The 27,947-nt window shown below is 31.9% G+C and overlaps 3 protein-coding genes across 8 annotated transcripts in view; 2 read left to right on the top strand and 1 right to left on the bottom strand.

Moving 5' to 3' along the window:
• The first annotated feature begins 2,742 nt into the window (after positions 1–2,742).
• On the top strand, positions 2,743–16,251 carry Cdk12 (Cyclin-dependent kinase 12). Of its 6 annotated transcripts, none has more exons than XM_066733153.1 (12): positions 2,743–2,864; positions 3,069–3,215; positions 5,525–6,635; positions 7,575–8,635; positions 8,710–9,137; positions 9,248–9,444; positions 9,536–9,740; positions 9,821–10,089; positions 10,289–10,459; positions 13,929–14,238; positions 14,351–14,471; positions 14,528–15,487. In XM_066733153.1, exons 3-12 carry the CDS (start codon positions 5,533–5,535, stop codon positions 14,779–14,781), a joined length of 4,119 nt encoding a protein of 1,372 aa, XP_066589250.1. In that variant the 5' UTR covers positions 2,743–2,864; positions 3,069–3,215; positions 5,525–5,532; the 3' UTR covers positions 14,782–15,487. The 6 variants fall into 6 exon arrangements, 5 of the variants coding, with proteins under 5 accessions (XP_066589250.1, XP_066589252.1, XP_066589249.1 ...); XM_066733155.1 differs by lacking the exon at positions 2,743–2,864 and adding an exon at positions 15,875–16,251 and having other exon boundaries at positions 2,872–3,215; positions 14,528–14,704; XM_066733152.1 differs by lacking the exon at positions 2,743–2,864 and having other exon boundaries at positions 2,872–3,215.
• An 85-nt stretch (positions 16,252–16,336) lies between these two features.
• LOC136777159 (probable serine/threonine-protein kinase DDB_G0282963) lies at positions 16,337–18,572 on the top strand. The gene is made up of 6 exons (XM_066733234.1): positions 16,337–16,412; positions 16,681–16,789; positions 16,880–18,103; positions 18,175–18,268; positions 18,338–18,446; positions 18,514–18,572. Exons 1-6 carry the CDS (start codon positions 16,337–16,339, stop codon positions 18,570–18,572), a joined length of 1,671 nt encoding a protein of 556 aa, XP_066589331.1.
• Positions 18,573–24,271: 5,699 nt separating this feature from the next.
• The window catches only part of IA-2 (tyrosine phosphatase IA-2), a 251,237-nt gene continuing 247,561 nt past the window's right edge, over positions 24,272–27,947 (bottom strand). Inside the window, exons 16-17 of the mRNA XM_066733157.1 lie at positions 25,461–25,514; positions 24,272–25,382 (exon numbers count right to left, since the gene is read on the bottom strand). Of these exons, the coding sequence (XP_066589254.1) occupies positions 25,097–25,382; positions 25,461–25,514 (340 nt within the window). The 3' untranslated portion in view covers positions 24,272–25,096. The remainder of the gene's footprint in view (positions 25,383–25,460; positions 25,515–27,947) is intronic.

Genomic DNA, 27,947 nt, shown 5'->3' with positions numbered 1-27,947 from the left:
TTCCTGAACGGTACTTTTCTTTTTTTTTTTAAGATTAAATTTTTTTTAATGGCCATTGACTTACAATAATCAATAATAAACTAAAGAAATTCAGATTTTACGGAAATAAGCGAAATATAACGATGAAATTATAGTTAAAATAATTATTATATATCAAATACGCATTTCCTTAATTTATTATTGATTTAAATAAGTCAATGCTGATAAATAAATATGCTGAAAAAATCATGTATAAAGGCATTGCCCTGCAAATATAAATGATATCGAATATTGGTAGATTTTCGGCAAAGCGAAACGGAAAGATTTTGCCTCGACTCTTCTGCTAGAAGCTAACAGCGAGAAAGACAGAGAGGTCCGAGAAAATATCTGCGCTCTCTCTTTATTCCGCTTTCTGGCAACAATGCATATATGTTTTACCCTATTCTAAGCTTAACGCTCGTGCTTCGTGGTCTCTTCCGATAGATGGCGTTAGGGGTTAGATGGACCTGAGACACGCGTTTGCCAACACCAGCGCCGCCTACCGGTAGGGATTGCCTCGGGACCTCGCATGAGCAATCTCCCGTTTCATCTCTGGTTTTACCCTATTCTAAGCTTAACGGGATCCCTCAAGCCCTCTGTAGCCAACATTACGGAACGAAAAACGAGGGAGAATTGTCCAGCGTTATTTTTCGACAAATTTTAATAATTTTGGGCTTGTTCGAACCGTTAGGACTCGCACCTTGTCATAAAAAAGCCTTATTTCCCAAAAAATGAAAAAAAAAATAAAATTGTTTAAAAATTCGCATTAATAATATTTAATCGCAAAACAAATCGAAAAATCGGGCTTCTTTATGACGAGGTGCCAGACCTAACGATTCCAACAAGCCCAAAAACATTGAAATCGGTTGAGAAATAGAGCCGTACCATTGTCCCGCGTTTCTGAGGTGGACGAAAACCAAAAATTTTTAGGAAGGAAGCTAGGCTTCCGCCCCTCTCGCCGCTCACGCTAACGTGTTCCCCCACTCCAGCATCGAAACTTACTGCGAAGCTTTCCTCATATTTACGCTATTCCCCTATCTGTAGCTATACACATATAAATACCGCTAAAATAATGTCGAGAACATTTCATTTCGCAGATATAATGAAATTGCTAAAAATGCAATTATCATTTTGAAATAAAATTGTAGAAAAGGAGATTTCGTAATGCTTGAACTATAGGGCATACGGCGAAACGCGGGACAATGGTACAGTCGTATTTTTCAATAGAATTTGATGAGACTAGTCATAACTAAAGCCGTTCTTCATGTAGATTGTCCTAAAGAGCTCACATTTTCGATAAAGCTTATAGTTTTCCAGTTATGAGCGATTGGAGATGGACGTGCGCAACAGCTGATCTACGCGAGAGAAGAAATATGTATTTGTGCGCCGTGCAACTTCAAACGTTCATAGCTGAAAAACTATAAGCTTTATCGAAAATGCGAGCTCTTTAGGACAATCTACATGAAGAATGGCTTTAATTATTAGTAGTCTCATCAAATTCTGTTGAAAAATACGACTGTACCATTGTCCCGCGTTTCGCCGTATGCCCTATATTTCAGGCATTACGAAATCTCCTTTTCTACAATTTTATTTCAAAATGATAATTGCATTTTTAGCAATTTCATTATATCGGCGAAATGAAATGTTCTCAACATTATTTTAGCGGTATTTATATGTGTATAGCTACAGATAGGGGAATAGCGTAAATATGAGGAAAGTTTCGCAGTAAGTTTCGATGCTGGAGTGGGGGGAACACGTTAGCGTGAGCCGCGAGAGGGGCGGAAGCCTAGCTGCCTTCCTAAAAATTTTTGGTTTTCGTCCACCTCAGAAACGCGGGACAATGGTACGGCTCTATTTCTCAACCGATTTCAATGTTTTTGGGCTTGTTGGAATCGTTAGGTCTGGCACCTCGTCATAAAGAAGCCCGATTTTTCGATTTGTTTTGCGTTTAAATATTATTAATGCGAATTTTTAAACAATTTTATTTTTTTACGTTTTTTAGAAAATACGGCTTTATTTATGACGAAAGGCGAGTCCTAACGATTCCAATAAGCCCAAAAACATTGAAATCGGTTGAAAAATAGCGCTGGACAATTCTCCCTCGTTTTTCGTTCCGCAATGTTGGCTACAGAGGGCTTGAGGGATCTCGTTAACGGGATCCCTCACGCGTGCTTTACCGACAGTACAAGTCAATAAACATTTCGTTTAATAAAAGTCAAATGCGAACCAAATTGCAAAAACGGGCTTCTTTATGACAAGGTGCCAATTCTAACGAGTCAATCCAGCTTAAAAAAACTCAAATCGGATGAAGAATAACGCTGTACCACTGTCCCGGGTTCTTGAAGTGGAAATAACCAAAAGTAACCTCTCTTCAAGAACGCGGCACAATGGTACAGCGTTATTTTTCAACTAATTTGAGTGTTTTTAAGTTCGTTTGACTCGTTAGGACTGGCACATTATCCTACAAATGCCCGATTGTTCAATTTGCTTCGCATTTGAATTATATTAACTTAATTGTTTATTGACTTGTACTGTCGGTAAAGCACGCGTGAGGGATCCCGTTAACGCTCGTGCTTCGTGGTCTCTTCCGATAGATGGCGTTAGGGGTTAGATGGACCTGAGACGCGTTTGCCAACACCAGCGCCGCCTACCGGTAGGGATTTGCCTCGGGACTAGAGACACTGCAGTGCAGTGTCTCTACTCGGGACCTCGCATGAGCGCAATCTCCCGTTTCATCTCTGGCATCACTGGTCGGCAGCAGTTGGCAGTAAATTCCCAAACGCGGCCTCAGATGATGGTGGCAGGACTGGAAAATTACGTCAGCTACAAGTAATGACGTGAAAACGGTAAATGGCTTCTCTTTTTTCTCGAAAGTTGTTTACTGCTTAATGGATAGCCAAATAAAATCCAAAGAAAATCTGTATGATATTCTATGCATCGACGGATGTACTGTCGGCATATTCTCTGATGGTGCATCCACTAGTCGAATATTAAAAATATGATCGCCTGAAATATCAGCAGATAAAAAAAAAAATACGTTTTAATATCAGATACTATACATCCGTGAGCGTAGGGAAGATGTGTTTTAAAGTACTGAAGGAAGCATAGTACGTAACAATTTATCGTCGGGACGTCTGAAAAAGCTCGATGAGAAGGAGCTCGAAATACGGCGGAGCATCAGAAGACATACATTGCATGTAAGTAGAATTTTAGAAAGACTAGTTATACTTTTCATGATGGAAAGGAGAGTGACATTATCTTGGGCGACTCCCTTGCTAAGTCCGTTTAGCAATGGCGGCCGTACAAGGCAAACGAAAAATTCAATACTCAAAAAAAGTATCAGAATAAACGTTTCCTTTCTTGTTTCTGCTTATAAGTATTATAAATAGATTAAACAAAGCTAATTCCTTGTAGGGAAGTGTTCTTGTCTTTGGTGTTTCACTAAATTGTGATTTTATCCTTATTTTATTTATATATATGTGCAAATACGTTTATAAGACGTATTGTGTGTAAGTGATATTCCCTTAAGTACGAAAAGCAACTTGATCTACATTAATTATAGTAAAAAATATAATTATAGAAATGAAGGTGGGTTTATGTATTTGCTCTATTGTTCTTATCAATAATTTTCTCGAAAGAAATTTTTATGTGTAAGGATTATGTTCCACGTTTAATTTCATTCTTTAACTTTTAATTTATGTGTTATTAATGTATTATGTTCTTGCGGACTTCTTTTATTTGGAAATTAATGTTTCATATCAATTGTTGGACAGTATATGTATACGAAATTCTAAAATTCTCGTTTTGTTTATTATTCTATGATAAGATATTGAATATATATATTCCTCTAATAATTATTTTTATTAGCAGTAGTTGGTCATGAAATTTTATCTGATTTCTAAAATGATTTTGAGATTTGCAGACAGAAAGTTTGTAATCACCAAAAACTTAACAACATTCTATATGTTTAAATGATTATTAAGTGTACATTTTTTCTGTTAAATATAAGAGGTGTCCTATGAAATTGCGACAGATTATTTCTTAAACAGTTGAAAACAGATGAAAACTTTATTTTTCAAAATTGAATGACATATTTTTTACAATAGGTCTATTTTTTTTCAATATTTCCTATATTAGTGCTAAAAGTTAGAGTGAGAATACATATGTTTGTCTTATTTCAACTAATTGCACCAGTTCGATAGTGTAGCAAAAAAGAACAAAGCCAATATAAAATTAAATTTCTGCACTTTAAAGCACAGGAACATCAAAACAATGCTTCTCTGCCTTCTTTTTTAAATGTAGATCTATAGTTTTGTACGCACTGTTTAGTATAGCATTTATGTGTGTTATACACAAGAGTGTAAACAAATTAATCCATCTTTAACTTATTCGCTAAAAGGTCATTAATTTTAAATTTTATCTACAGTGCTATAATATAAGTACTCTCTAACTTTTTAACAGGTCTTGATAGTTCAAATAAGTTAAAATTAATAACTTTAAGTTTAGCGCATAAATATATAAGTATTTTTCTGTAAAGCATAAAATCTATATCAAGCAATTGAGTGCAAAACAAATACAAATGCATATTTCTAACATACTGACTTAATAAAGCGAATAAAATCAAAAGACATCAGTTCAATATGAGCAAGTAATTTGTAAAAGATGCCAAAATTATTATTTTTTGTATAAGGACTGATACTCTGATTTTTTGATTTCTTATAAAAAAAAGCACCGGTTTAATTAAGAATCATATGAAACTTGTTATATAATATAAGCATAATTTAAATATTATAAAAAACAGCACTATTCAATTTTAGTAATATTTTCATCTGTTTTCAATAATTTAGAAGTATAGCTTGCACAGTTGTATGAAAGACACATTACATAAGCATATTCTACAAAAAGTATAAAAGAAAATACGAATAATTTCAATTAGATTTAGATAGTATACAAGATAAAGCAGCTAAAAGGAAACATTTCATTATCTTCAAAATTAAGCATTTTAAGACCTAATTAGTATATACTCCTTTTTAATACTTTTAGAAATTTATTTTGATGATAATATGGGTTTATATTCAACCTTGGATATTATGTTGACTGGAATGTGTGGGTGGCCTTGAATTTTTTAAAACCGATATTCTATTTTTTATTACACATTCTTTTAGCTTATTTCTTCAACTTTTTAAAATATTGTAACAATGTATAATTAGGGCCAGTTTTTACATTTATTGGTAAACATCTTGATAATTTGATCTATTTGGTAATACTTAAAATTCAATAAAAGTACTGCAGTTTGTAATTTTTTGTTCTTATTACAATTATAAATTTTTTTTATTCCATATAATTGTCATTCTATAAAATGTGTCTCTGTGCCCTCTAAATGTAATTGCTTAAGTCACAATAGTTATAGGGACACTCTATATACCATCTTTTTCATATATATAAATAAACTTTAACTTTTTATAGTTTTATCACATATAAAATAAAATATGATAATTTATTTCAGTAGGTGACATGCCTAGCAGTCGTGATATTGAGCGTGCTGAACGTAATGGTAGATTTCGTTCTCATAGAAGGGAGAGTTCTAGCAGTGACATAAATCGTCAAAATTTTGAGTCATTAGATAAGAGGCATAGAAGGCATGGTAAAAGTAAGACTTCAGGGAAAAAAAAGAAAAAGAGATCCCGTGATAAATCAATAGAAAAGTTACCAACTGTAGCCTCTTCAGTTATCAAACCTTTGGTAGAATATTCAGATGTGAGTAGCGAGGACCTTTCTGAACCAGAAGCAGGAGAAATACAATCAGAAGACAGCAGAGGTAATAGTTATACGGACGGTGAAGTACCTGAATCTGTCTTACCAAGGCGGTATTATGGAGGTAGCCCACAACGTGGACTGGGAATATCTCCAATCAGTCTTTCTCCTTCAACACCTTCACAACACAGACATCCCAGTAGACTCTATTCTCCAACTGAGCAATCACAATCAGCAATGCACGGTGCAACACCAGAGTATGAAGAAGAATCTAGGCGCTATGCAAGGAGAAAGGAAAAGAAACACAAACGGGAGAAAAAAAAGAAGAAGAGTTTAAGCCCCTCTTCCAGTATAGGTAAAAAGAAGAAAAGGAAGTCTAAGAGGCAATCGCATAGTCTCAGTCCTAGACGAATGTCAAATGATGTAATAATAACTGAAGAGCATGAAAAACCAACAGAAAATTGGCCGGAGTCGCCACTATTACCTTTAAAAGACAGCACCTCGCCTATATCGCCTGCTACTCCTCAGGAACACGTGAGGTGTATTGATGAAATGGACATAGAGTCTCCTCCAAGAGAGAACAGAAATTTGACTCCTCCACCCATGCCTTCAATGAGACACACAGAATCTCCACACACACCACTGATACCTCCCAGACCCTCCACTCCAGATGGGAACAAACAATCTTCAATGAAGCACAGTCCAGTTAGTCATAAGCGTAGATTGGATTCAATGCCTTCATCACCATCTTCTAGCAAACGTAGTAGGAGGGTAGAAGAGTCTGATAGGAGGCACAGACACCATGATAAGGACAGAAGAGATAAAAGGAAATCAAGGCCAAACAGAAGTCCTCAAAGAAGCAGGTAGAAAAAATAATTTTGAGATATAGTAGTAACAACTTTACACATCTACAACCCAAGTTTTTTAACCTTTAGAGGGCCGGGATTTGAGATGACATATAAGCATTAGAATATGAGTTGAAAAAATATTGAATACCATGGATTGATTACATAGATAGACGGATTAAAAGTGTTGAGTCAATATATTGGCTTTCCGGCCCTCTACAGGTTAAGGGGAGGGTTTCGTTAAAAGTTTTGAAAAATTGCATTGCATTTGGAATTATTTTTTTATATAAAAGAATTACTTTTGAAAATTGGATGGAGAACATATTATACTTTTATCAATGAAGAGTACGTTCCGATTTGATTGATGCAAAAAAATCCAAAATGGCGTCAGATACTCCTGTTAAATAAAGTCATGAATTGGTTTACGCGGGGCGCTCTACAGCCTTGCCATTCCATCAGAATAAAAAAATGGTGAAATATTATTAAACTAATCTAAATTCGGAGGGCCTTATCGGTTTTTGATTTTCGAAAAACTACTGAACGTGTAAGTTTTGTACGTTTCAAGTGAATAAAGTTTTTCTTACAGCATTTTTCGTTTCAAAATATTACCATTTAGATGTTTGAAGGTTTTTCGAAAATCAAAAAACGGTAAGACCCTCGAATTTAGTTTAATAATATTTCACCATTTTTTTATTCAGATGGACTGGCAAGACTAGAGCGCTCCGCGTAGACCAATTTATGATTTTATTTAACAGAAGTTACTGACGTCTTTCTGGATTTTTTGTATCAATAAGATTAGAATGTACTATTCATTGATAGAAGAATAATATGTTCTCCATCCAATTTCCAAAAGTAATTCTTTTATACAAAAAAAATAATTCCAAAGTAACACAATGTTTCAAAACTTTTAACGGAAACCTCCCCTTAATCAATAGTTTTATTTAGGAAAGTATTCAGTTCCAGATTACGTTCGACACAGTCCCGATCTCGTTCTACCAGTCGAGGAAGGTGGCGGAAGGAGCCGTCGAGTTCACGCTCCCGTTCGCGAAGAAGCCGGACACCGAAAAAACCCTGGTCACCCGGCAAATCTTCTAAATCAACGAGAAAATATAGATCTAGTCCGCGTCCACGAATTCCATCACCTTCTTCTCATAGATCACAAGCAAGGAGTCCAACAAGCATTTCTGCGAGAAGTCTTCAAAGTCAAACAAAGATCAAACAGACCAGTTTGTTCGCAGAGCTTGTGAAGGGCCGAAATATGAGAGAACTAGCTTTGAAGTTTCAAGCAGCTAAGGAGAAAGCAATGAGCCAAGATGATGTTCAAATTATCGAGGGAACGGATGATAAAGAGACCAGCAATGCCTCTTCCGAGAACAAATCGGCAAAAGATAGCAAAGATGCTCTCAACCATAATTTATCAAGGTCAATAAACGAAAATTTTAAATCCGTAGACGTGGTGGATATTCCTGTTCCAGTAACAGAAGAAACCCTTTCGAAAACTCCTCCCTTGCCCATGCCTCAAGTTACTAATTCTTCAGCGCTGATTCCTCCTGTACATAATTCTCCATTACCTAATAATTATCCGATGCCAAACAATGCATATGCCATTGTTCATCCGCCAATAGTGCAAGATACTTCAGGTATAATGCAAGTACCTGCTCCAGTGCCTAATCCTATACCATCAGCAACACCTGTTTTGCCCAATATGTCTGTACCACCTCCGCCAATTCCAATCCCAGTTCCAGCACCTAGTACAGGCTTGTCCAAGTTTAACCCACCTAATAATTTAGTCCTTCTTAAGTCTATAGACCCTCCAAAACCCCCGATCGTAAATTTTAAGACAAAGAGTCTATCAAAACTTCCGCTTCCACCTGGAATCAATCAAAATGACTTGGAGAGTATCGATTCGCCTCCAAGCAGGTCTCCTAGTCCACCCAACAAGACACCAAATAAATTTTCTCTTGTTGCACCTAAACCTCCACAGAAAAAGAGCATTAAAGACTTACCCATGCCACCTGGTAAGTTTTCCGTTTAAACATTATCCTAATGATTTACTATTGATCTTATGTTTGATCACTCTTTTTGTTCAAAGTTGTACCTGGTTCTGAAGACTTGAGTGGAGAGGATGATTCAAATGCAACACCACCGCGAAATCGGGTGGATAGAATCGCTCCCAAGCCAAAGTTTAAGAGACCGAAAATTCTTAAACGCAGGGGATCCCGCAATTGTCACATGCCTATGTCGGCTTCCGGTGGTAAAGACTGGGGAGAGCGTTGCGTCGAAGTATTTGAGGTCATTGCTCAAATTGGTGAAGGTACTTATGGTCAAGTCTATAAGGCACAGGATAAGAGGGCTGGTGTTTTGGTAGCGCTTAAGAAAGTTCGATTAGAGAACGAAAAGGATGGATTTCCTATTACTGCTGTCCGCGAAATCAAAATTTTGCGACAACTTAATCATAAGAACATTGTCAATTTGAGGGAAATTGTCACTGACAAACAAGATGCCCTGGACTTCAGAAAGGTAATGTTAAGACTAAAATGTATTCGATTGATCAACACGATTTGATACAATCATAGAAAAATACTTTATATTATTTTTACTCGTTTTATTTAATGATACATGTTGTACAGGATAAAGGTTCATTTTATCTAGTATTTGAATATATGGACCATGATTTAATGGGACTGCTGGAATCTGGCATGGTTGACTTCAACGAAATGAATAATGCTAGTATTATGAAGCAACTGCTCGATGGACTAAATTATTGTCACAGCAAAAATTTCTTACATAGAGACATTAAGTGTTCAAATATATTGATGAACAACAAGTATGTAATTACCATTTTCATTAATATGTATTTAATACTTTTCATAACAAAATAGAGAAGTCCTTATTAACTTAACTCTTTTCTTTCTTAGGGGGGAAGTAAAACTGGCTGACTTTGGTCTAGCTAGATTATATAATGCCGAAGATCGGCAAAGACCGTATACTAATAAAGTTATCACTTTATGGTATCGACCACCAGAGCTTTTACTTGGAGAAGAACGCTATGGACCTGCAATTGATGTTTGGAGTTGTGGTTGCATCTTAGGAGAATTATTCTTAAAGAAACCTTTGTTTCCTGTTTGTAGTTGCATTTATTAAATTAATAAAATCAGTTAATTATTTTATGTTATATTAATTTTAAAACATTTTCTTTTTAGGCTAATGTAGAAACGGCACAACTGGAACTAATCTCTCGGGTTTGTGGTACACCAACACCAGCTGTTTGGCCGTCTGTGATAAAATTGCCTCTTTGGCATACTCTCAAACCAAAAAAATCATACAGAAGACGATTAAGGGAAGACTTTGCATTCATGCCAGGGCCTGCTTTGGATCTTTTAGATAAAATGCTGGAACTTGACCCAGAGAAACGAATAACTGCTGCCGATGCACTAAAAAGCGCTTGGCTCAGAAATGTTAATCCTGAACAGTATGTTTTTTCCCACCTCTATTCAATGCAAAAATAATATTTACTCTTTAATTACTAGATCAATTCATTGAATTTAATTGATAACAAAGTTTGCTAATTATCAATCAAAACTTAATCTTTCAGTTAAAGCTAAAACCTTATTATTTAAGTGGTCTTAAATGGTAAGTCATTGTTGAAGTAATGATTTCACTTTAATCAGGATGCCTGTGCCACAGCTTCCAACCTGGCAAGACTGTCATGAACTTTGGTGGAAAAAACGAAAGAAGCAATTGCGAGATCAGCAAGAAAGCGCAGCAGGCAGAATTCCTTTACTACCTCTACCAAATAAAGGTCCCCACAAGGCAATGGAGGAACTTTCCGACGTCGGGGGGTGAGTAGACAAGAGTAAAAAGAGATTCTTATCACGCAATCTCTCTCTGGCCCTAGAACCAGATAAAAACCAAGAGACTAATTGCTTACACACGTAGATGGCTGTGTACTGCAGTTTTGTGCTTTGCATTTATTATCCTCTTTGTAGCATAGTATAAGTAAATAAGTAAATATATATATATATATATATATATATATGTATGTATGTATGTATGTGTGTGCATATATATATATATGTATATGTATATGTGTATAGAGAGAGAGAGAAGAGCATCAATAATTCTGTTTGAGACGAATATAAGTATATATATTTATTTATTTATTTTTATACTTTTCGTCCTTGCATGTTCCATTTATGTAGCTATGAATAAGCCTGTTAATTTTCATTTCGTTCACAGTCGTACAAACACGACCATGGCTAATCTGCAGTACAATGGAAAGAGTGCAGAATTGTTTTCTAATTTTGGATTTGCTACTGAGATCAGTTATTGATTGATAATTTTTACGTAGCGCAATATAGGTAGACGTGAAATCTATTTAAGCTGTGTAGAGGGGTGTTTATATTAATTTCTGCATATAGTAGTCTTTCATCATATATTCGCAGAACTACCTACCTTTAAAAATTTGCTTACTATGGCATTCATTATTTAGCAAATCATTTCAATTTTGTTTTAAGCTGCATTTGCGAATTTCAGAGTAAAAAGTGTTTGTAATAAATAATTGCACTATTCAATTTTGAATGATTGAAATAGATTTTAAGTTCCTCAAATGTTAAGAATAGAATTGGTTAGCTAATGATAATAAATATCTGTGTATATAAACATAACTTTATTAATCAAGTATATATGAGAGGGATATCGTTTGGTATATATATAAATTCATATTTCATTCGAATAAGTGTTTATTCATATGTTACACACTAGATTCGTATCATGTACACCAGAAAAATATGAATCTGAAAGTCATCTGATATGTTATTAATTATAGAGGTCTATTACATATTTTCAAGATCTTGCAGATGACATTTTTCCGGAACGTCTATTTTTCATATAAGACAATTGTATTTATAGGCTATATGTATCATAAAAATATATAAAATCTTAATTTGCGATATATATGTATATATATATATTTATATTATAAGAATAAAAACTTTTATATTAATAAGTTGTGAAACCGTGAAAGAATGATGTGATTTCAAGAACAAAGGATTCAAACGAAGAAGGATTTCAAGATTCAAGTATAAACGATCTTATCGAAAACTTATACATCTTAATCAAACGTCTACCTAATATAATTAGCTGATTTATTTATATTAGTTCCTCCAGACGTTTTTACGTTAGCATCAACGATTGTTGTTATTCGATATAACGATTAATCGTAAACAATTTCAATATACGAATGGCAATAGTTTTTGTTGATTTTTAATAAGCACTACTGTAATGAATGTAATGCCATTCCTATAATGAAATATTTGACTAATTGTAATAACTGTATGTCATTGCGATGTAAAATACTTGTAATATACATATTATCGTTCACTGATGTTTACCCTAAGTTTTGTGGACAGTGAATAATTCCTAATGTTATTAAAACATTTTCTCATTTCATTTTGTAGTCGTTTTCAGTGTGCCTTTAATTTAATTAGAGCGATATATATATATATATATATATATATATATATATATATATATATATATATATGTATATATATAAGCTTATGTTACTATTATTAAAAGAAAACAAAAACTGCCGTATTAAAGAAAACACAACAAGCAACAGTTAAAAAGATCCAGCATACATTTACAATAATTGATAAAACAGCAAAGTATGTTTTACTTTCTTTTCATTTCCACAAATTTTTCCTTAAAATATTTTCCTTATTTTATGAAAACTTTGTAAAAGCTATATATAATAACGTTTATTTATTGTTAAAAAATTATATATTTTTTTTTGTTCCGTAATTTGTCTTACCTTTATATTGAGAAATATGTAGAGTCCACCAGATGAAACAATACAGACCACACATAAAATTCGATTTAACTTCGTAATTATAAGAGATACCAACATTTTGTACAACCCCTTTTTGAAACAGAAGCATCTTGCGCATTGCACCCAGGAAGATTTTATAAAAAAAATTGATATCTCTTCTATTTATAAAGATAAACAAAATTTTGTCTATTGTCTAGGTCGTTTTATCTGGCGAACCCCGCGTGTAATCGAAATCTTTAACATAAAATTTTTTATTATGTTTACCAAAATCTCTGTATGTTTTTATCATGTAACTGAGAGATTCTTAAATTCAATTAAAACAGTAATAGAAATTATTATATATTTAAGATAAAATGAATATACTTATGAATTTTCTTAGTATTTTTCAAATTTAAAAGTAATCTTTAAATCGTACAATTAAGTTTTACTTAGAATAAATTCAGGAAATTATAAGAATTTTCAAAATTATTATACATAGCTATATGAATAACTGTCATCGTTTTATATTTATATTTACAAGAAAATGACAAAGAATGCATACTCGGTTTAAAAACACAAAGAAATATCAAATTAGTTGGTAGAAAGTTGTTATTAAATTCATTGACTTAATAGGATTTGTGGAAATTGTATCTATATTTTGTTTAAGCTTTGGATAAATATGAAGTTTAGTGGTAAGAAAAGATGAAAATTAGTACGAAATTGTCTAACAAAAAAAAATTATGTTTCAGGAAATAATATTATTGTGGCTGATTGATAGATGGACAATTTTTATTGCGCTTTTAACCATATAAATAGGTAATAAGCGTTTAAAATATTTTAATTCATGCTCATAAATTTCGGCGTCCTATTCATTAGTCCCAGTTTAGATAATGTATGATGACCATATAACAAATCATTTGCTTGAGCTTGTTTAACAAAATGAATAAATTACTTTGTAATAAATGTTTATTAATATTAAGTTAAAAATAAAATGGAGGATTAACGTTATAAGAAACTGATCTGCTTATCCATATAAGATAGTGGCGAATCTATGATGAAATGTAAAATGTGATATAAATAAAAGTAGAGAATATATGTTAGTTATTATAGCAACTTTTTATATCTGCTCATTAGATTTAGTGAAGATTTTTTGTTTTTAAATGTGCATGTAAACGACTTTCTTTGATATTTTAATTCATTCTGTTTGTCTGTTGAATGCTTAAATACTTATCAATTTATTTTATCTATGCATGCCGATAAGATTTACATTACATTGCATATGTTCTCCATGCTATTACTCTATTCCTTTAACACTATTAAATTTAAGTTCCATAGTTGATTTTATTGCTTTATATAATAAATCAATATACATATAACATCTGTAGGATGCTAGAGAGTATTAACTTTTTTTGAGTAAATAAACTATTAACAAATTTGTATATTTGTATTTTTGAAAACAGTATGTACTTTATATGTAACATTTTTGTTCATAATTACAGATCCTCAAAGCGATTAAAATTGGAAGCTGGTTATAATTCTCATCCTACCCGTTTGGGAGCTGATACCCATTATGGTGGTGACCATTTATTCAATCAAAGTGGATTTATGGTTTCACCATCATCATATTATTATAATAGTCCACCGCCAATTAAACCAAGGTCTAATCCAAAAGGAGAAAACGCTTCACAAATGTTTGAAATAGGAGCTGAAGATAGTCTAGCTCGTAAATTGAGTATATTAACAAATGCCTTAAATCAAGGAAAGCCAATTCGCGTTGATGATCTTATGTCTCTAAGATCAGATAATGAGGTAAAATCTTTTTTGTTTAAACATTATTCTTTATAGATCATGCTAGTTTGGAAAATGTAGTTGAAATAAAGAGCCAAGGTTTGTAATATTAACTAAGTGTTTTTAATCGCAGAGCGATCCAAAAGTTGCCCAACTTTTAGGAGAATTACACACAGAACTTCGATTGGCTGCGAATGCTAGACCAAGTGGACAATTGGAGTCTCATCTACCAGTGTTGAATCCGCCATCCTTAGGTTAGTTACTGAATTATTTCTGAAAAATTCTGGCATTTTTAGTTTTAAATTTACAGATATTAGTCAACAAGGATCCTTTGATGCACACGCAGTATACGCAGGTGACGATGCTGTGAGTTCGGGAAGATGGTCGCAATTGGCTACTGTTGGAGTTAGAAGTGCACTCTCGGCACTAATGTCACGCTATGGTTTGGAAACTTACAATCCTTCTCCTGCTATCACCCGACCCCCAGGTAAACCAGCTGGCAGCAGTTTGTCGCAGAACCTTTTCCTGCCATCGACGTCCTCTCAATCTGCATTTAGCTCCTAATAATGTGTATATAGGTTCATCGTGATTTCTTAGCTATGTATGTTGTGCAAAATTGGGTAAAGCTTAAATTACTATTTTTCAAATTACTTATGTATAGAATTGTATGGCCACAAATAAGATGTTTATAAGCCACACAATAATTGCAGGCATAGGATAGGATTTTGGTCTAGGTTTTTCTGTTTGAAAGATGACCAGCTATTAAAACATCTGTATCCCTATAATTAGCAATTTTTTTCTTTGAATGTTTTGTGAAAATATTCATCTATTACACTGCAAATTTGTTAATTGTTTATAAGTTTTTGATTATAGTTTTATGATTTTAATTTCAAAGACTTGCTTTATTATTGAATTAGTTAACTGTGATATGCATGCCTATTAATTGCATAAAGACACTTATGAAATAAAAGCAAAGAAAATTGGTTAATTATGCCTAGGACAAGCAATGGTTTCAAGAGATAATAGGAGTGACAGAGAATTAGTTTAATTTTATTTAGTTGTATGATATGGCTTTCTTAATCTTTATTAAATCTATTTACCATTCAAAAGGGGATAAAAAATTCAAGTAACAAAAATCATTCGTACTTGAATGAACAATGGATGTTTGTTGCATAAGATTTTTTTATATAAGTACTAGTTCTTATTTCTTATCAACATATTTACAGGATATAATGTAAATAGTATTAAAAACTATAATAAAGAAACGGATACAAATATTTATTTAGATTCTTTTAGGTCAGAGCAGTTTAATTATTAAATACTAGGTTGCTTATATACATATTCATAAATTTATTCATTTCAAGTATTAAAGGAAATTCAAATTTATTAATTAATTTGAATTTATATAAAAAGGGATTTTATACAAGAATAAATTCATTTTAATTAATGAGTTATGGCAAGTTATATAACTGATCAAAAAAATAATATTTATTAAAATAGTAATAAACAGAATAGTATAACAAAAAGATTTGAGTAGTACCTATTGATGATGGAGCATGATTTAAAAGCACCTGATGTATACCTAATGCTAAATTAATAAGAGAAGCGATGTTTTATCGAAATAAAAGATATTAATGAAATTTGTCGAATATTTCAGATTGAAGGATAGGAAGATAAGCACACGAAAGAAGCTGGAGATCAAAGTTTCTGTACCGGGAAAGAAGTGAGGTTAGGAAACCACACCGGAATTGAGGACGGCGGGGACGGCTGTGCTGTTGCTTTTAATACGAAGTTTATTAAATGGCGTATTTCTATTAAGTGATTGGCGAAGTCATGTCACTCATGTCCGCACTGTCCGCAACAATGAGCGAAAGCTAAATTTGGAACTGAGTTGAGACTGGAGTGACTGGATGACAGAAATAAATGGAAAATTTAGATAATAAATCGATACTGTCATTTAAGTTTTTCGTTTGTCAATTCAGTGGACCTTACGACAGTTGTATCTAATAAAGTGATCATTGACTAATTCGCGAACGCATCGAAAGCTTATCAATTTTCAGTCCTAACCTCGTCATTCTTTTCTACGAAGATGTCTGAAATTCTGAGATTTAACTGCAACATGACAAATGAAGTTGCCCAAAATGCTGCCAAGGACTTTGCTAACACTCTTAACAAGGCTTTTGAACAATTTCGAGGTAAGTAATATTTTTATCAGTTTTAATATTTACTGTTACATTAACACAATTTCCATTGCTCATCGATATTTCATAGATATCATTCAAACGTGTAAAACCGTTTATATTTAATTTAAAAATTATGAATATTCTGCATGTAACTCGAAATAACCATAAAACATAAACTAAGTTAATTCTATTTTCATTAGAAGTCACGCACGTTTAAAGTATCCATTTCATTCAAAATACGTTTTCCCTATTATCCTGATTTTATTTAACATATTTACAGCTTTACTTGATGATTATTTACAAATACAAAAAAAATACGAGAAATGCAAATGCCAACACAATGAGTCCAAGAACATACCTGCTAACCTGAACGATTTTATAGCAGATAAGTAAGATTTAAAGTCTTTTAATGACAATAATATTACATATGTTACTCCTTTAGCTAGTTTTCTTAAAGAAACAATTATTTATTTATGCAGGATTGATTTAAGAATAGCAGACATCAAGAAAGAGACAGAATACAATACTGAATTGGAGGAGGAACAAACCGAGAAAGAAAGTTTATTAGACAATGAGTTTCCAGAAATTAGTGCATTTGATTTTTCTGTAGACTTTAATAAGGATAAGGGGAAGCATAACAATGAGCTATACAAAGAAATTCGCAATAGCTTTGGTTCAAAAAGTCCAGTTTTTTCTTCAAAAGCTCTAAAACAATCAAAATCTAACAATTCAGTGAAGAGCAATTCATCCAATAATTCCCACAATAACTTAAATCTTTCTATTAATGATAATAAGACCAATTCATTTACACTTTTTGATGATCAAGTAAGAGATATCATTATTAAGAAAAGTGATGATAAATTATTACCAAAATCGAATGCTATGTCAAATGTTGGAGAAAGCATGATTAATGTGAAAAATAATAAAATGAAATTGGACTTGTCAGCTGTTTGTAATATAGATACTACAATCTTATCTAATGGAAAAATGTTAAAGCAGTCAAAGCTATTATTTAAACCTATTGAAAAACCAGTCAACTTTGCTCTAGATAATAAAAACTTAGAAACTTTGTGCAATGGTACTTCATTTGAGGAGATTGCTACTGTTGACGAAAAAACAAATGAAAATAACATCATAGAATTTGGTGAATTAAATAATTCAGAAGATATTATAGAAGGAAGTCCTTCTGTATATTTAACTTCCTCTAAATTAAAAAAATTACAGTTGAAGAAGTCTAGACTAAAGTCTAAAGCAACTATTGTTAAAAGAGAACCTGAAATTCTTAGAACTCATAAAATGTTTCCTAAAAACACAAAAAAATTGTTAGAAAAGATAACTAAAAATAAAGAAACTAATTCTTCCAAGGATCCTTTTACACAGACAATAGGACTCAAACTAACTGATTTAAGTATGATTACTTCTACACAGATCAAACCAGAAAAACCTTTTACTGCAAAAGCTAATTCGTTAACTATTAATCATACAAACAAAGTAAAGAAAGAGTTGAATTTATCAGTTAGAAGTTTAAATAATATTACAAAGGAAAAAAAATGTTCAGATGGGCAGGTTAAATCGACAAAAGTTTTGATCAATCAAGATCTACCAACGACGAATAACGATTATTTTTTTCGTGATTATGATAATCCTTGGGAAGCAAGAAGAAGAAAACAAAGTAAAAAAGTGACCAAAAATAATTTTAATAAGTAAGTCAAATTAATATATTTTTTTTAATTTTGTATCTCTATTATTGTCTAACAAAAATCTTTTTTTATAGTGCATTCCATAAATCAAAAGACCAGTTAGATGATGTTACTTCTAGAGAAAATAAAGCAGAGCTAGGTGACGGGGATTGCTGGCAATGTAGAGCGGTAATAAATATTTTTCGCAATATTTTCTGCATGTACAAAATTTCACACTAAAATAAGCTTATCTTTTAGTCCAATTCAGTTTTCAAGGTTTCTCCAAAAGGATTGCAAACTCAAAATGATTTATGCTCGTGGCACAAACGTGACTTACTAGGAGAGATGATACGACCTACGCCAGAAGGTAAAAATTGAAACAATCAATTTAATGCCATTTAAAATTAGAAGTTTGTAAGTAAAATTGTTTTTAGAATTTTGGAATCCACATTTTGTATGCAGTATAACTTCAAGCATTGATGAATCTTCCTAATCTTTTGGATTTGAAAATTTATTTATTTTAGTATATTGTTTTTCACTATTTATTTAAGCTCATTAAATGTTTAAAAAGTTTTATGAGTCTTAATAAAAGTTTTTAAATTAAAAAAGAAAACAGTCTCTTCTATGATAAAATTATGTGTATTTTATAATGTTGACTGAAGATATTGTATACTAGAGCAGCTTTTTTATTAAATAGATTTTATATTACAAAATTAAAATGCTGTGTTTATTCTTTTCAAAATGATGTTTTTAAAATTTAAATCATAAGATTTGAACATAGACCGATTTATTCTTTTATAACATATATTATTACATTTCCAATAACATAGTACAGGTTTATATAACTATATCATTTCAGTTGAGACTTGTCCCTTTACATAAAAATATAGTATCTATGATGCACATAAATGCTAAAACAGTACAGAAATTAACTACCAGACATACTAAAAGGATACTTTCAGCTGTTGAAAAACCCACTATCACGTGGATACAGATGCTTATAAGAAATTAATTAACAAGCTCTCAAGAAAAATATTTAGGCTATAACATATATACAATTAATGGCTGAATTTACATTTTCTTTATTAAAAAGAAAAGGTGTAAACAAAACTTTTCATCCAGCACAGCTTAATGTATATGTTTACCAAGGTACTTGCATAAAACAAATACACACAGAAACGTTATAACTGTGCCATTTTCTTATTTATCACTATCAAATAGTGCAGTTTGTGAAAATAGAATAAATGAAAAGCGGTTAAAACAATCAGTATAAATGACTTACACTTACAGCTGGTTAAACAAAATTGAAGATTGTTTTTACAATAAACTATGTAAGTTATCTTTTTGCATAAAATCAAGTTATAAATGTGTCTAGTCTGTACTGAACAGTAAATAATTTTATATTGTTGATACCATTAATCGAGGCATTGAACCATGTAGGAGGCTGGTACCACAAGATTAGAAGTAGCATACTTTAGAAGTTCTGTTTTTTTTTATACAGCACTAAACAAAGAAGTCTCGTTTTATAATTTAATGTAATGCTACTTTTTTAGATTATAATGGTTATCATATACAATAAAAGATTCATTGAGATCAGTACACTTTCATATATGAGAACATTAAATTATGCTATATGGGCATATATGTACCACATTAACAAACGCTGCTATTTAGATTTTTGTCTACCATTTTTGCAATGGTTGGTCATAGTACCTTTTTAGTTATTTTTATAAAGTAGAAAGATTTTTAAAGCTCTGTAGATAATTGAATAATATGCTTGCATTATTGTGAACTGATTAAATTGAAATTTGTATAGTAATTTATAATAAAAAATTATATGAATAAAATTCATTACATTCTACAATATGGTAAATGAAATACATTTACTGATAGTTTTAATTATTAAACATATATATATGATTCTGATGCAACAAGCATATTTTTCAATCACGATTAATATTTTAGTTTTTTTCCATTGATTATTATTTCAGCATGCCCTGATATTTTGAAGATAGACCTTACAAGATGCAATGTATAAAATGACATTTAAGATAAGCTGTTTTACTCTTTTTTTTTTCAATAGATTCAAAAATATATTCATTCTATCTGTAACATATTGCACCTATTTTAATACAGATTTAATTAATCGATCTTAATCACATAAAGTTGTTTGCAACTTAATACTATATACCTGCAATGAAATAAATTATCTATGCTAAATAATAACTCTTAAATATATTTTGCAATATATAGTATACCACAATTGACTTGAATTAATTTATAGTAATTATCTTAATGCACATCAGTAAAGCCACTTGTAGGAGTTATATAATTTGATTTGTACAGTGTTCGTGTGCAACTGAGAGATTACCAAAGTGAAGCTTTTATGAACAGATGACATAAAAATATTATCTTTTGCACATAGTATTTATCAATGCTTAGAATGTATCAGATAAACTTAACCCTTTAACAGTCAAATGTACTGATTTCGACCGTTCATGTTAAAGCTGTGCTGCTTGAAAAAAAAAGGATGTAAAAGCCTGAGACAACATTTTCAACTGTTGTAGGTGTGCTTTTACGAATGGGTTGTCCAAATTAGAAACAAATCGCTTTTACCCCTCGTTTTTTAAATATACTTCAAAAAATGTATTTTTTACATGATTTTTTTCTAAATCTCTTTTTTCGAAGACTTCTTGGTGTTCAATTAGCTTAGGATTAACTTTAAACGTATTCTCCATGTCCAAATATGATGAAATGTTTATCCTAAATTAATTTTCATCTTCGAATAACTTAAAATGGCGACCCAAACGGAAAATTTTGCCGGATATATTTACAACTATATTCAGGAACTCTGTTAACTTTTACATAAAAGTTTCAATAACAAAAAAGGTTTAAAATTCATCAAAGACTAATACAACATTTTTTTAGAGTTTTGTAAGGTACTTTGCAAAAAATCTTTTATCTAAATTTTTTGAAAATCACAAAATTTTTTCAAAAATTTTCGAAAAAATGCTAGCGTAGTTTTTAGATTATTTAAAACTTTTTCTAAAGTGTCAAAGTTTTTATAAAAGGTGATAGTTTTGCAGTTATCCGCGATGTACATATGTATGTATACTATATAGTTCTAACTACTACTTAGAAGTTAGAATATGGCCCCGTTCCGCTATTGACTGCGAGTACTGAAAAGCTATATTTAATGTCACGCAAACTATAGATTACTAGTACTTACATGGTGCTTTCCAGTTAGACTGAAAATCGACACAGTCAGACACAATCGGATACAAATGTACATTTTGGGTGACATGCAATGTACCATTTGTGTCCGATTATGTCTGACTGTGTCGATTTTCAAGCTAACAGGAAAGCAGCCACAGTAAATAACGGAATGCGCTCTATATCTAGGTACATCGCGGATAACTGCAAAACTATCAACTTTTATAAAAACTTTGACACTTTGGAAAAAGTTTTAAATAATCTAAAAACTACGCTAGCATTTTTTCGAAAATTTTTGTAAAAATTTTGTGCTTTTCAAAAAATTTAGATAAAAGATTTTTTGCAAAGTACCTTACAAAATTCTAAAAAAATGTTGTATTAGTCTTTGATGAATTTTAAACCTTTTTTGTTATTGAAACTTTTATGTAAAAGTTAATAGAGTTCCTGAATTATAGTTGTTTAAATATATCCGGCAAAATTTTCCGTTTGGGGCGCTTTTTTGTTATTCGAAGATGAAAATTAATTTAGGAAAAACATTTCATCATATTTGGACATCGAGAATATGTTTAAAGTTAATCCGAAGCTAATTGAACACCGAGAAGTCTTCGAATAAAGAGATTTAGAAAAAAAATCATGTTGTGAAAAATACGTTTTTTGAAGTATATTTAAAAAACGAGGGATAAAAGCGATTTGTTTCAAATTTTACCACACCATTCGTAAAAGTACACCTAACAATAGTAGTTGAAAATGTTTGTCTCGAGCTTTTTCATCCTTTTTTTGCAAACAGCACAGCTTTAAAATTACGGTCGAAATCAGTGCTTTTGACCATTAAAGGATTAATTTAGCCTTTCTCACATAAATATTATTTGTTACTTAGATACTAAATGAGTGTTACATTTACTAAATTTAAAATTAATTAATTTAATAAACTTGAGAGAAATTAAAATTTAATTAATATAATAAACACGCCATTTAATTAATTTTGGTATGATTTTCTTAATATGACATATATATCGAATATTCAATTTTTTCCTCATAGGAACATATAATTTAATGTACACAGTGGGAAATTGAATCGTGTGTGGTTCGGCTAGTTTCACTCTGTAATTTAACATGGAAAATGATATACTACACTATAGTTAAAAGCACACACGATTCAATTTCCCACTGTGTACTTAAGGGGATGCATTGAGCGACTCAAACACTCATTCAAGTTTCTTCCAAACTATTAAGAATATGAACTTTTTTGTAGAGATTAAATTTACTATTTTGACTATACTGAAGCGTGCTACAAACTCGGTTTCTCAAAATTATAAAAAAAAATTCATAAAAATTATAAATACTTGTAATTTTGTTGGTCATAATAATATTGAAAATTAGACCTTGTAGCGCGCTAAAGAAAAGTTCTATGACTAATTTGAGACTAAACAGAAACAAATATATCTAAAAATGTGGAATTTTTTTTTGAAAAACTAAATTAGCTATTGAAAGACAAGTTTTACACTGTTTTACCGACGGAGAAGTTTCACAGTGCGTTAGACAAGGACAGGCCTATTAGCTCTCTCGCTTTAGAAAGGGGTACCCAACTACCCACTCTCTCCCCAATATTCCCCGCTAAACAAAACAACTCTCTTGCACACAGCCATCTGGCAGGCTTACGCTGCCTGTCGGTGTGAATCCGTAGCGGAATGGAAGAACAAATAATTATTTGTAGATTTCAGGGTTAGATTTTCGCAGAACCGACCTTGTACCGCCCTTCCATCTCATTTCGGAAGGCTGCAGTAAATTTTTCAAAGTATTTTGTCATCTACAAATCTCAAATAACTTGATTCAGTTGACGAATGCACGACTCGTAGCAGCCGAAGCAGATGCGCTACCCAACTTAGTGATCAGCGTCGGCTGCTACGAGTCACATTTTCGTTAACTAATTCAAGTTTTTTGAGACTTGTAGATGACAAAATACTTTGAAAATTTTACTGTAGCCTCCCGAAATGATATGGAAGAGCGGTACAACGCCAGATATGCGAAAACCTAACCCTGAGATCTACAAATAATTATTTGTTCTTCCATTCCGCTACGGATTCACACCGACAGGCAGTGTTAGTTGGTGTTAGCCAGCCATTTTGCTGTGTGTAGGAGAGTTGGTTTGTTTAGCCAGGAATGGTGGGGAGAGAGTGGGTACCCCTTCTAAAGCGAGAGAGCTAATAGGCCTGTCCTTGTCTAACGCACTGTGAAACTTCTCCGTCGGTAAAACAGTGTAAAACATGTCTTTCAATAGTTAATTTAGTGTTTCAAAAAAATCTTCCACATTTTTAGGTATATTTGTTTCGTCTTAGTTTCAAATTAGTCATAGAACTTTTCTTTAGCGCGTTAGAAGGCCTAATTTTCAATATTATTATGACCAACAAAATTACAAGTACTTATAAATTTTATGAAATTTTTTTTTATAATTTTGAGAAACCGAGTTTGTAGCGCGCTTCAGTACAGTCAAAATAGTAAATTTAATCTTTACAAAAAAGTTCATATTCCTAATAGTTTGGAAAATAAACTTGAATGAATGTTTGAGTCACTCAATGCATCGCCTTTAAATATATTAATAAATATAAGAAATTTTACGTAAAATGCTAATTATTAGTTGGTTTAAAAAGATATCAAAGACTATTGTGCAGTCTTTGTCTTAGATAATCCAGAAATAAAAGTTTTTGATCTATTAATATACTCTAATTGATACGACTTATAACCATATTATCAAATGCAACTTTATTTTAGTGCAAAATAAATCAAAGCATACTACAGGTTTGGCATAAAAATAAAGTAGAGTTGCTTTCAAAGAAAAATAAACAGTATGTTATTTCTGTTTGCTATTAATTTGTTCTGATGAAAATATAAAAGTATTTACTATTAATACTTGATAACATTGTTGAAAATCTACATTTTGAAAATTATAACAGTCATGAAATTTATTAAAAAAACAGTGAGAAATTTTTTTTTTTATGATAATAGATTAAGAACATTTTTATCACTGGCCTAATCTTTTGTGCTTCTACGACCATCATAAAAGTTAACGAATAGAAATAAATAGAATACAATACATTTACAGTGTACAATGAAACAGTAGAACCCCATTCTAATCCCGCCTAGATTTATATCTTTCAATTTCCTCAGGTACCTTTTTTCATAAAAATAATTATACATTTGATTTAAAGAAATACTGCAATATCAATAAAATATTTAATAATCACATGCACAGAGCAATCATTTATGCCTGTAAGACAATATTACGAAACATGATTTTTTACCCGATAAAAAACTAAAGGACCAGAGCTCTTGTGAAAAACTTTAAATAAACAATCAATTTTATCGGGTTTTTCATTTGTTTCTCAAAGATAGTAAGCTAACAAATTGCATGATAGTATAGATAATGGCACAAGGGTATTTTGACCCAAAAGGAGTTTGTCCCGAAAAACGGCAATTTTCAGATCACTGAACGCCGAGATTGTAATGTTACCGACGATTAATCAACATTACAATCTCGGCGTTCAATGATCTGAATATTGCCTTTTTTCGGGACAAACTCTTTTTAGGTCAAAATACCTTTGTGCCATTATCTATATTACCTTGCAATATGTAGTGGCTAACAATCATATGGTGAATAATGAAAACATAAAGCAGGCAATTGATTATATAAATTGAAGAACTTTCAAATAAAAATAAACGGAAATCATCTGTATAATAAAATTAGGTTCATTTCTATTCTCTGCCAATCTGAATTGATTTTTAATATATTTGCGTAAGATCTCTCAATTATTCTTCATCCGCTATGGAAGTTGTGGAGTTTGTGCTGGGAGCAGCCTGGGACTTCTCAATAGTAGAAGGTGCAAGAGGAGGAAGAGCCTTCAAAATAGCATGCACTTCCTCTGCCACAGCCATCAAGACAAATTCAAATTGTTGTTTGGTAGCAACCATATGGGGCCTTTGGTCTCTTATGTGCTCCAGCGTAGCCGCAATGTCAATTTCCTTTGCCCCTTTTGCCATTCGATTGAGAACCATGTCGATCAAGCAATACGTACCAGTACGTCCAGCTCCATCACTGAAATTAACGGAAAAAATATATAGAGTGATACAACTACGAGAAAACATTTGTCGAATGTTAAAAAATGCGATTCACCTGCAGTGGACCACTATAGGGCAAGATCTACCTCTATACGACTTGTTAATTTTCCTGGAAAGGAAGATAAAAATTTTATGTTTGAAGAATATCTTTTCACAGTAGGTTAAACGTGTAATTAACGGGAAGGTCTACACCGACATTACAGAGTGATGGTATACCATATAACCTAAAGGCATTATGGCCGAAAAACGCTAAATGTAGATCAATGAAAATCTGTCAGCTTCTTACCGACAGTACAACCAGAGATAAAACGGGAGATTGCTCATGGCAGGGTCCTAAAATAATCCTTGCCGGCAGGCGGCGCTGATGATCGTAAACGTCGAGAATTCCATAAAACCACTAACGCCATCTGTCGGATGCGAATGAGAAGTACTTTGTTAGGCAGACACACCATTACTGTGGTGCGTATAAGTGTGCAGCCTCCTTCGGTTAACATCGCTCAGCTTCGGCCATCTTCGCTATATTTTATCGAGCTCGAGAGAGAAAGGCATAGCTTTCTGGGATCTCTCTCTCCCTCTCGATCTAACTTTCGTTTAGCCGACGAGCCGAGTAAAATTTCTTTTCGTCCTTCTGCTTCAGTTCTCCATCTTTCAAACCTCAGATTCCAGTTCGATTCCATCCAATATTTTTTTATTTTTTTTTATTGTAGAATGTTTATTTATTGCCATGAATATATTAGATTAAAAAATATGTAAACATGGGGTTTTAATATTCCATAGTTACACTCAAAATATCTTTATTGAGTCTTAACTTTAAATATTCTTATAAAAATTTAATTTTTATTTCGTTATTAATTCAAAAAAGTTATTAATGATTATTATAAATATTCTAAAATTATAAAAAAAGGAAAAATAAAGAGTCGAAGAGGTCTCGAACCTTGGCTCACCGGTACCAAAATCCGAGACCTTACCACATGCGCTATAAGAGATTTTAGGATATAAATGATAAACTTGCATAAACTTTATAGCTACAAATTCACGTAGTACTTCCCTTTGTTACACTAGTATACCTTCTTTCAATTTATTTATACTTTGTACTATATGAAATTAAATCAAACGTAGAAAAATATTATTAGGTTAATTATGACCCTAGACATCTACTATATTATTTAGACATCTTTTAAATTTGTAATAAATCAATTTCGACTTTTTGACTAAATTAGTAATTCTGAAGTGTCAAATAATATTTAAAACGCAATGTGAAACACAGAACACTTCACTTTTATATTTGCATTGCATGCCATTTTATCACCTACGTATTTTTTCATTTCCTTTTAGAACTTGGGTTTTCTTTCGAAAAGATTGTATTTTTCGTTCCATTACATGCATAGTTTAACGCGCGAGTCATCTTAATCGTTAATATTTTATTACTCTACAAATTCATCGCTTCGACTATTTCAATTAATCTTTCTGTATAATTACAAGCTTCTTTTTTTTTAAACATACAATTATTAATTAAACAAAACAAATTAATGTTTTATATGTCTCTGTAAATTAATTTAAGAGTCAAAACGGCGAATTGATAGAAAATGTATTAACGATTCTAGGGCCATAGGATTAACCTAATAATATTTTCATACATTTGGCTTAATTTCATATAGTACAAAGTATAAATATATCGAAAGAAGGTATACTTATATTTGTGTAACAAGGAGAGTACGTGAATTTGTAGCTATAAAGTTTATACAAGTTTATCATCTATATCCTTAAATCTCTTATAGCGTATGTGGTAAGGTCTCGGCTTTTGCAACCGATGAGCCCAGGTTCGAGACCTCTTCGGCTCTTTCTTTTCCTTTTTTTTATAATTTTAGAATATATGTAGTAATCATTAATAACTTATTTGAATTGATAACGAAATAAACATTAAATTTTTATAAGAATATTTAAAGTGTATGACTCAATAAAGATATTTTGAGTATAACTATGGAATATTAAAACCCCATTTTTACATATCTTTTAATCTAATATGTTCATGGCAATAAATAAACATTCTACAAAAAAAAAAAAAAAAAAATATTGGATAGAATCGAACTCGAATCTGAGGTTTGAAAGATGGAGGATTGAAGCAAAAGGACGAAAGGAATTTTACTCAGCTCTTCGGCTAAACAAAAGGTCTGTTCTCGTTGCCTACACTTTTGACACTTTGTGCACTTTTTAGGGTGTCAACTTATACAATGGACAAAGACAGAAATACGGAAAGTGTAGAAAGTGTTAAAAGTGTAGGCCAACGAGAACAGACCTAAAGTTACATTGATAGAGAGAGAGAGAGAGAGAGATCCGAGAAAGCGGTAGGGGCCCATTTGTTCCAAAATTTTTGTACAATGCGTTTGTCTCTCTACATAACTTTGTGAATATGGCGACCTGTCAAAACACTGGTACGGTATAATGTATTTTGCCCGAAAAATTACTAGGCCAAAACGAAGATTAGGCATGGTCATCTAGAAAAAGTGTGAATATGACGTGATACATAAACTCCCGTCCTCGA

The sequence above is a fragment of the Prorops nasuta genome, unplaced genomic scaffold, assembly GCF_024137725.1.
Source record: "Prorops nasuta isolate Cenicafe-Biocafe unplaced genomic scaffold, Cenicafe_Pnas_1.2 PNAS00010, whole genome shotgun sequence".
NCBI lineage: Eukaryota > Metazoa > Arthropoda > Insecta > Hymenoptera > Bethylidae > Prorops > Prorops nasuta.
The sequence above is the reverse complement of the archived record's forward strand: the minus strand, read 5'-3'. Positions and strand labels throughout refer to the sequence as shown.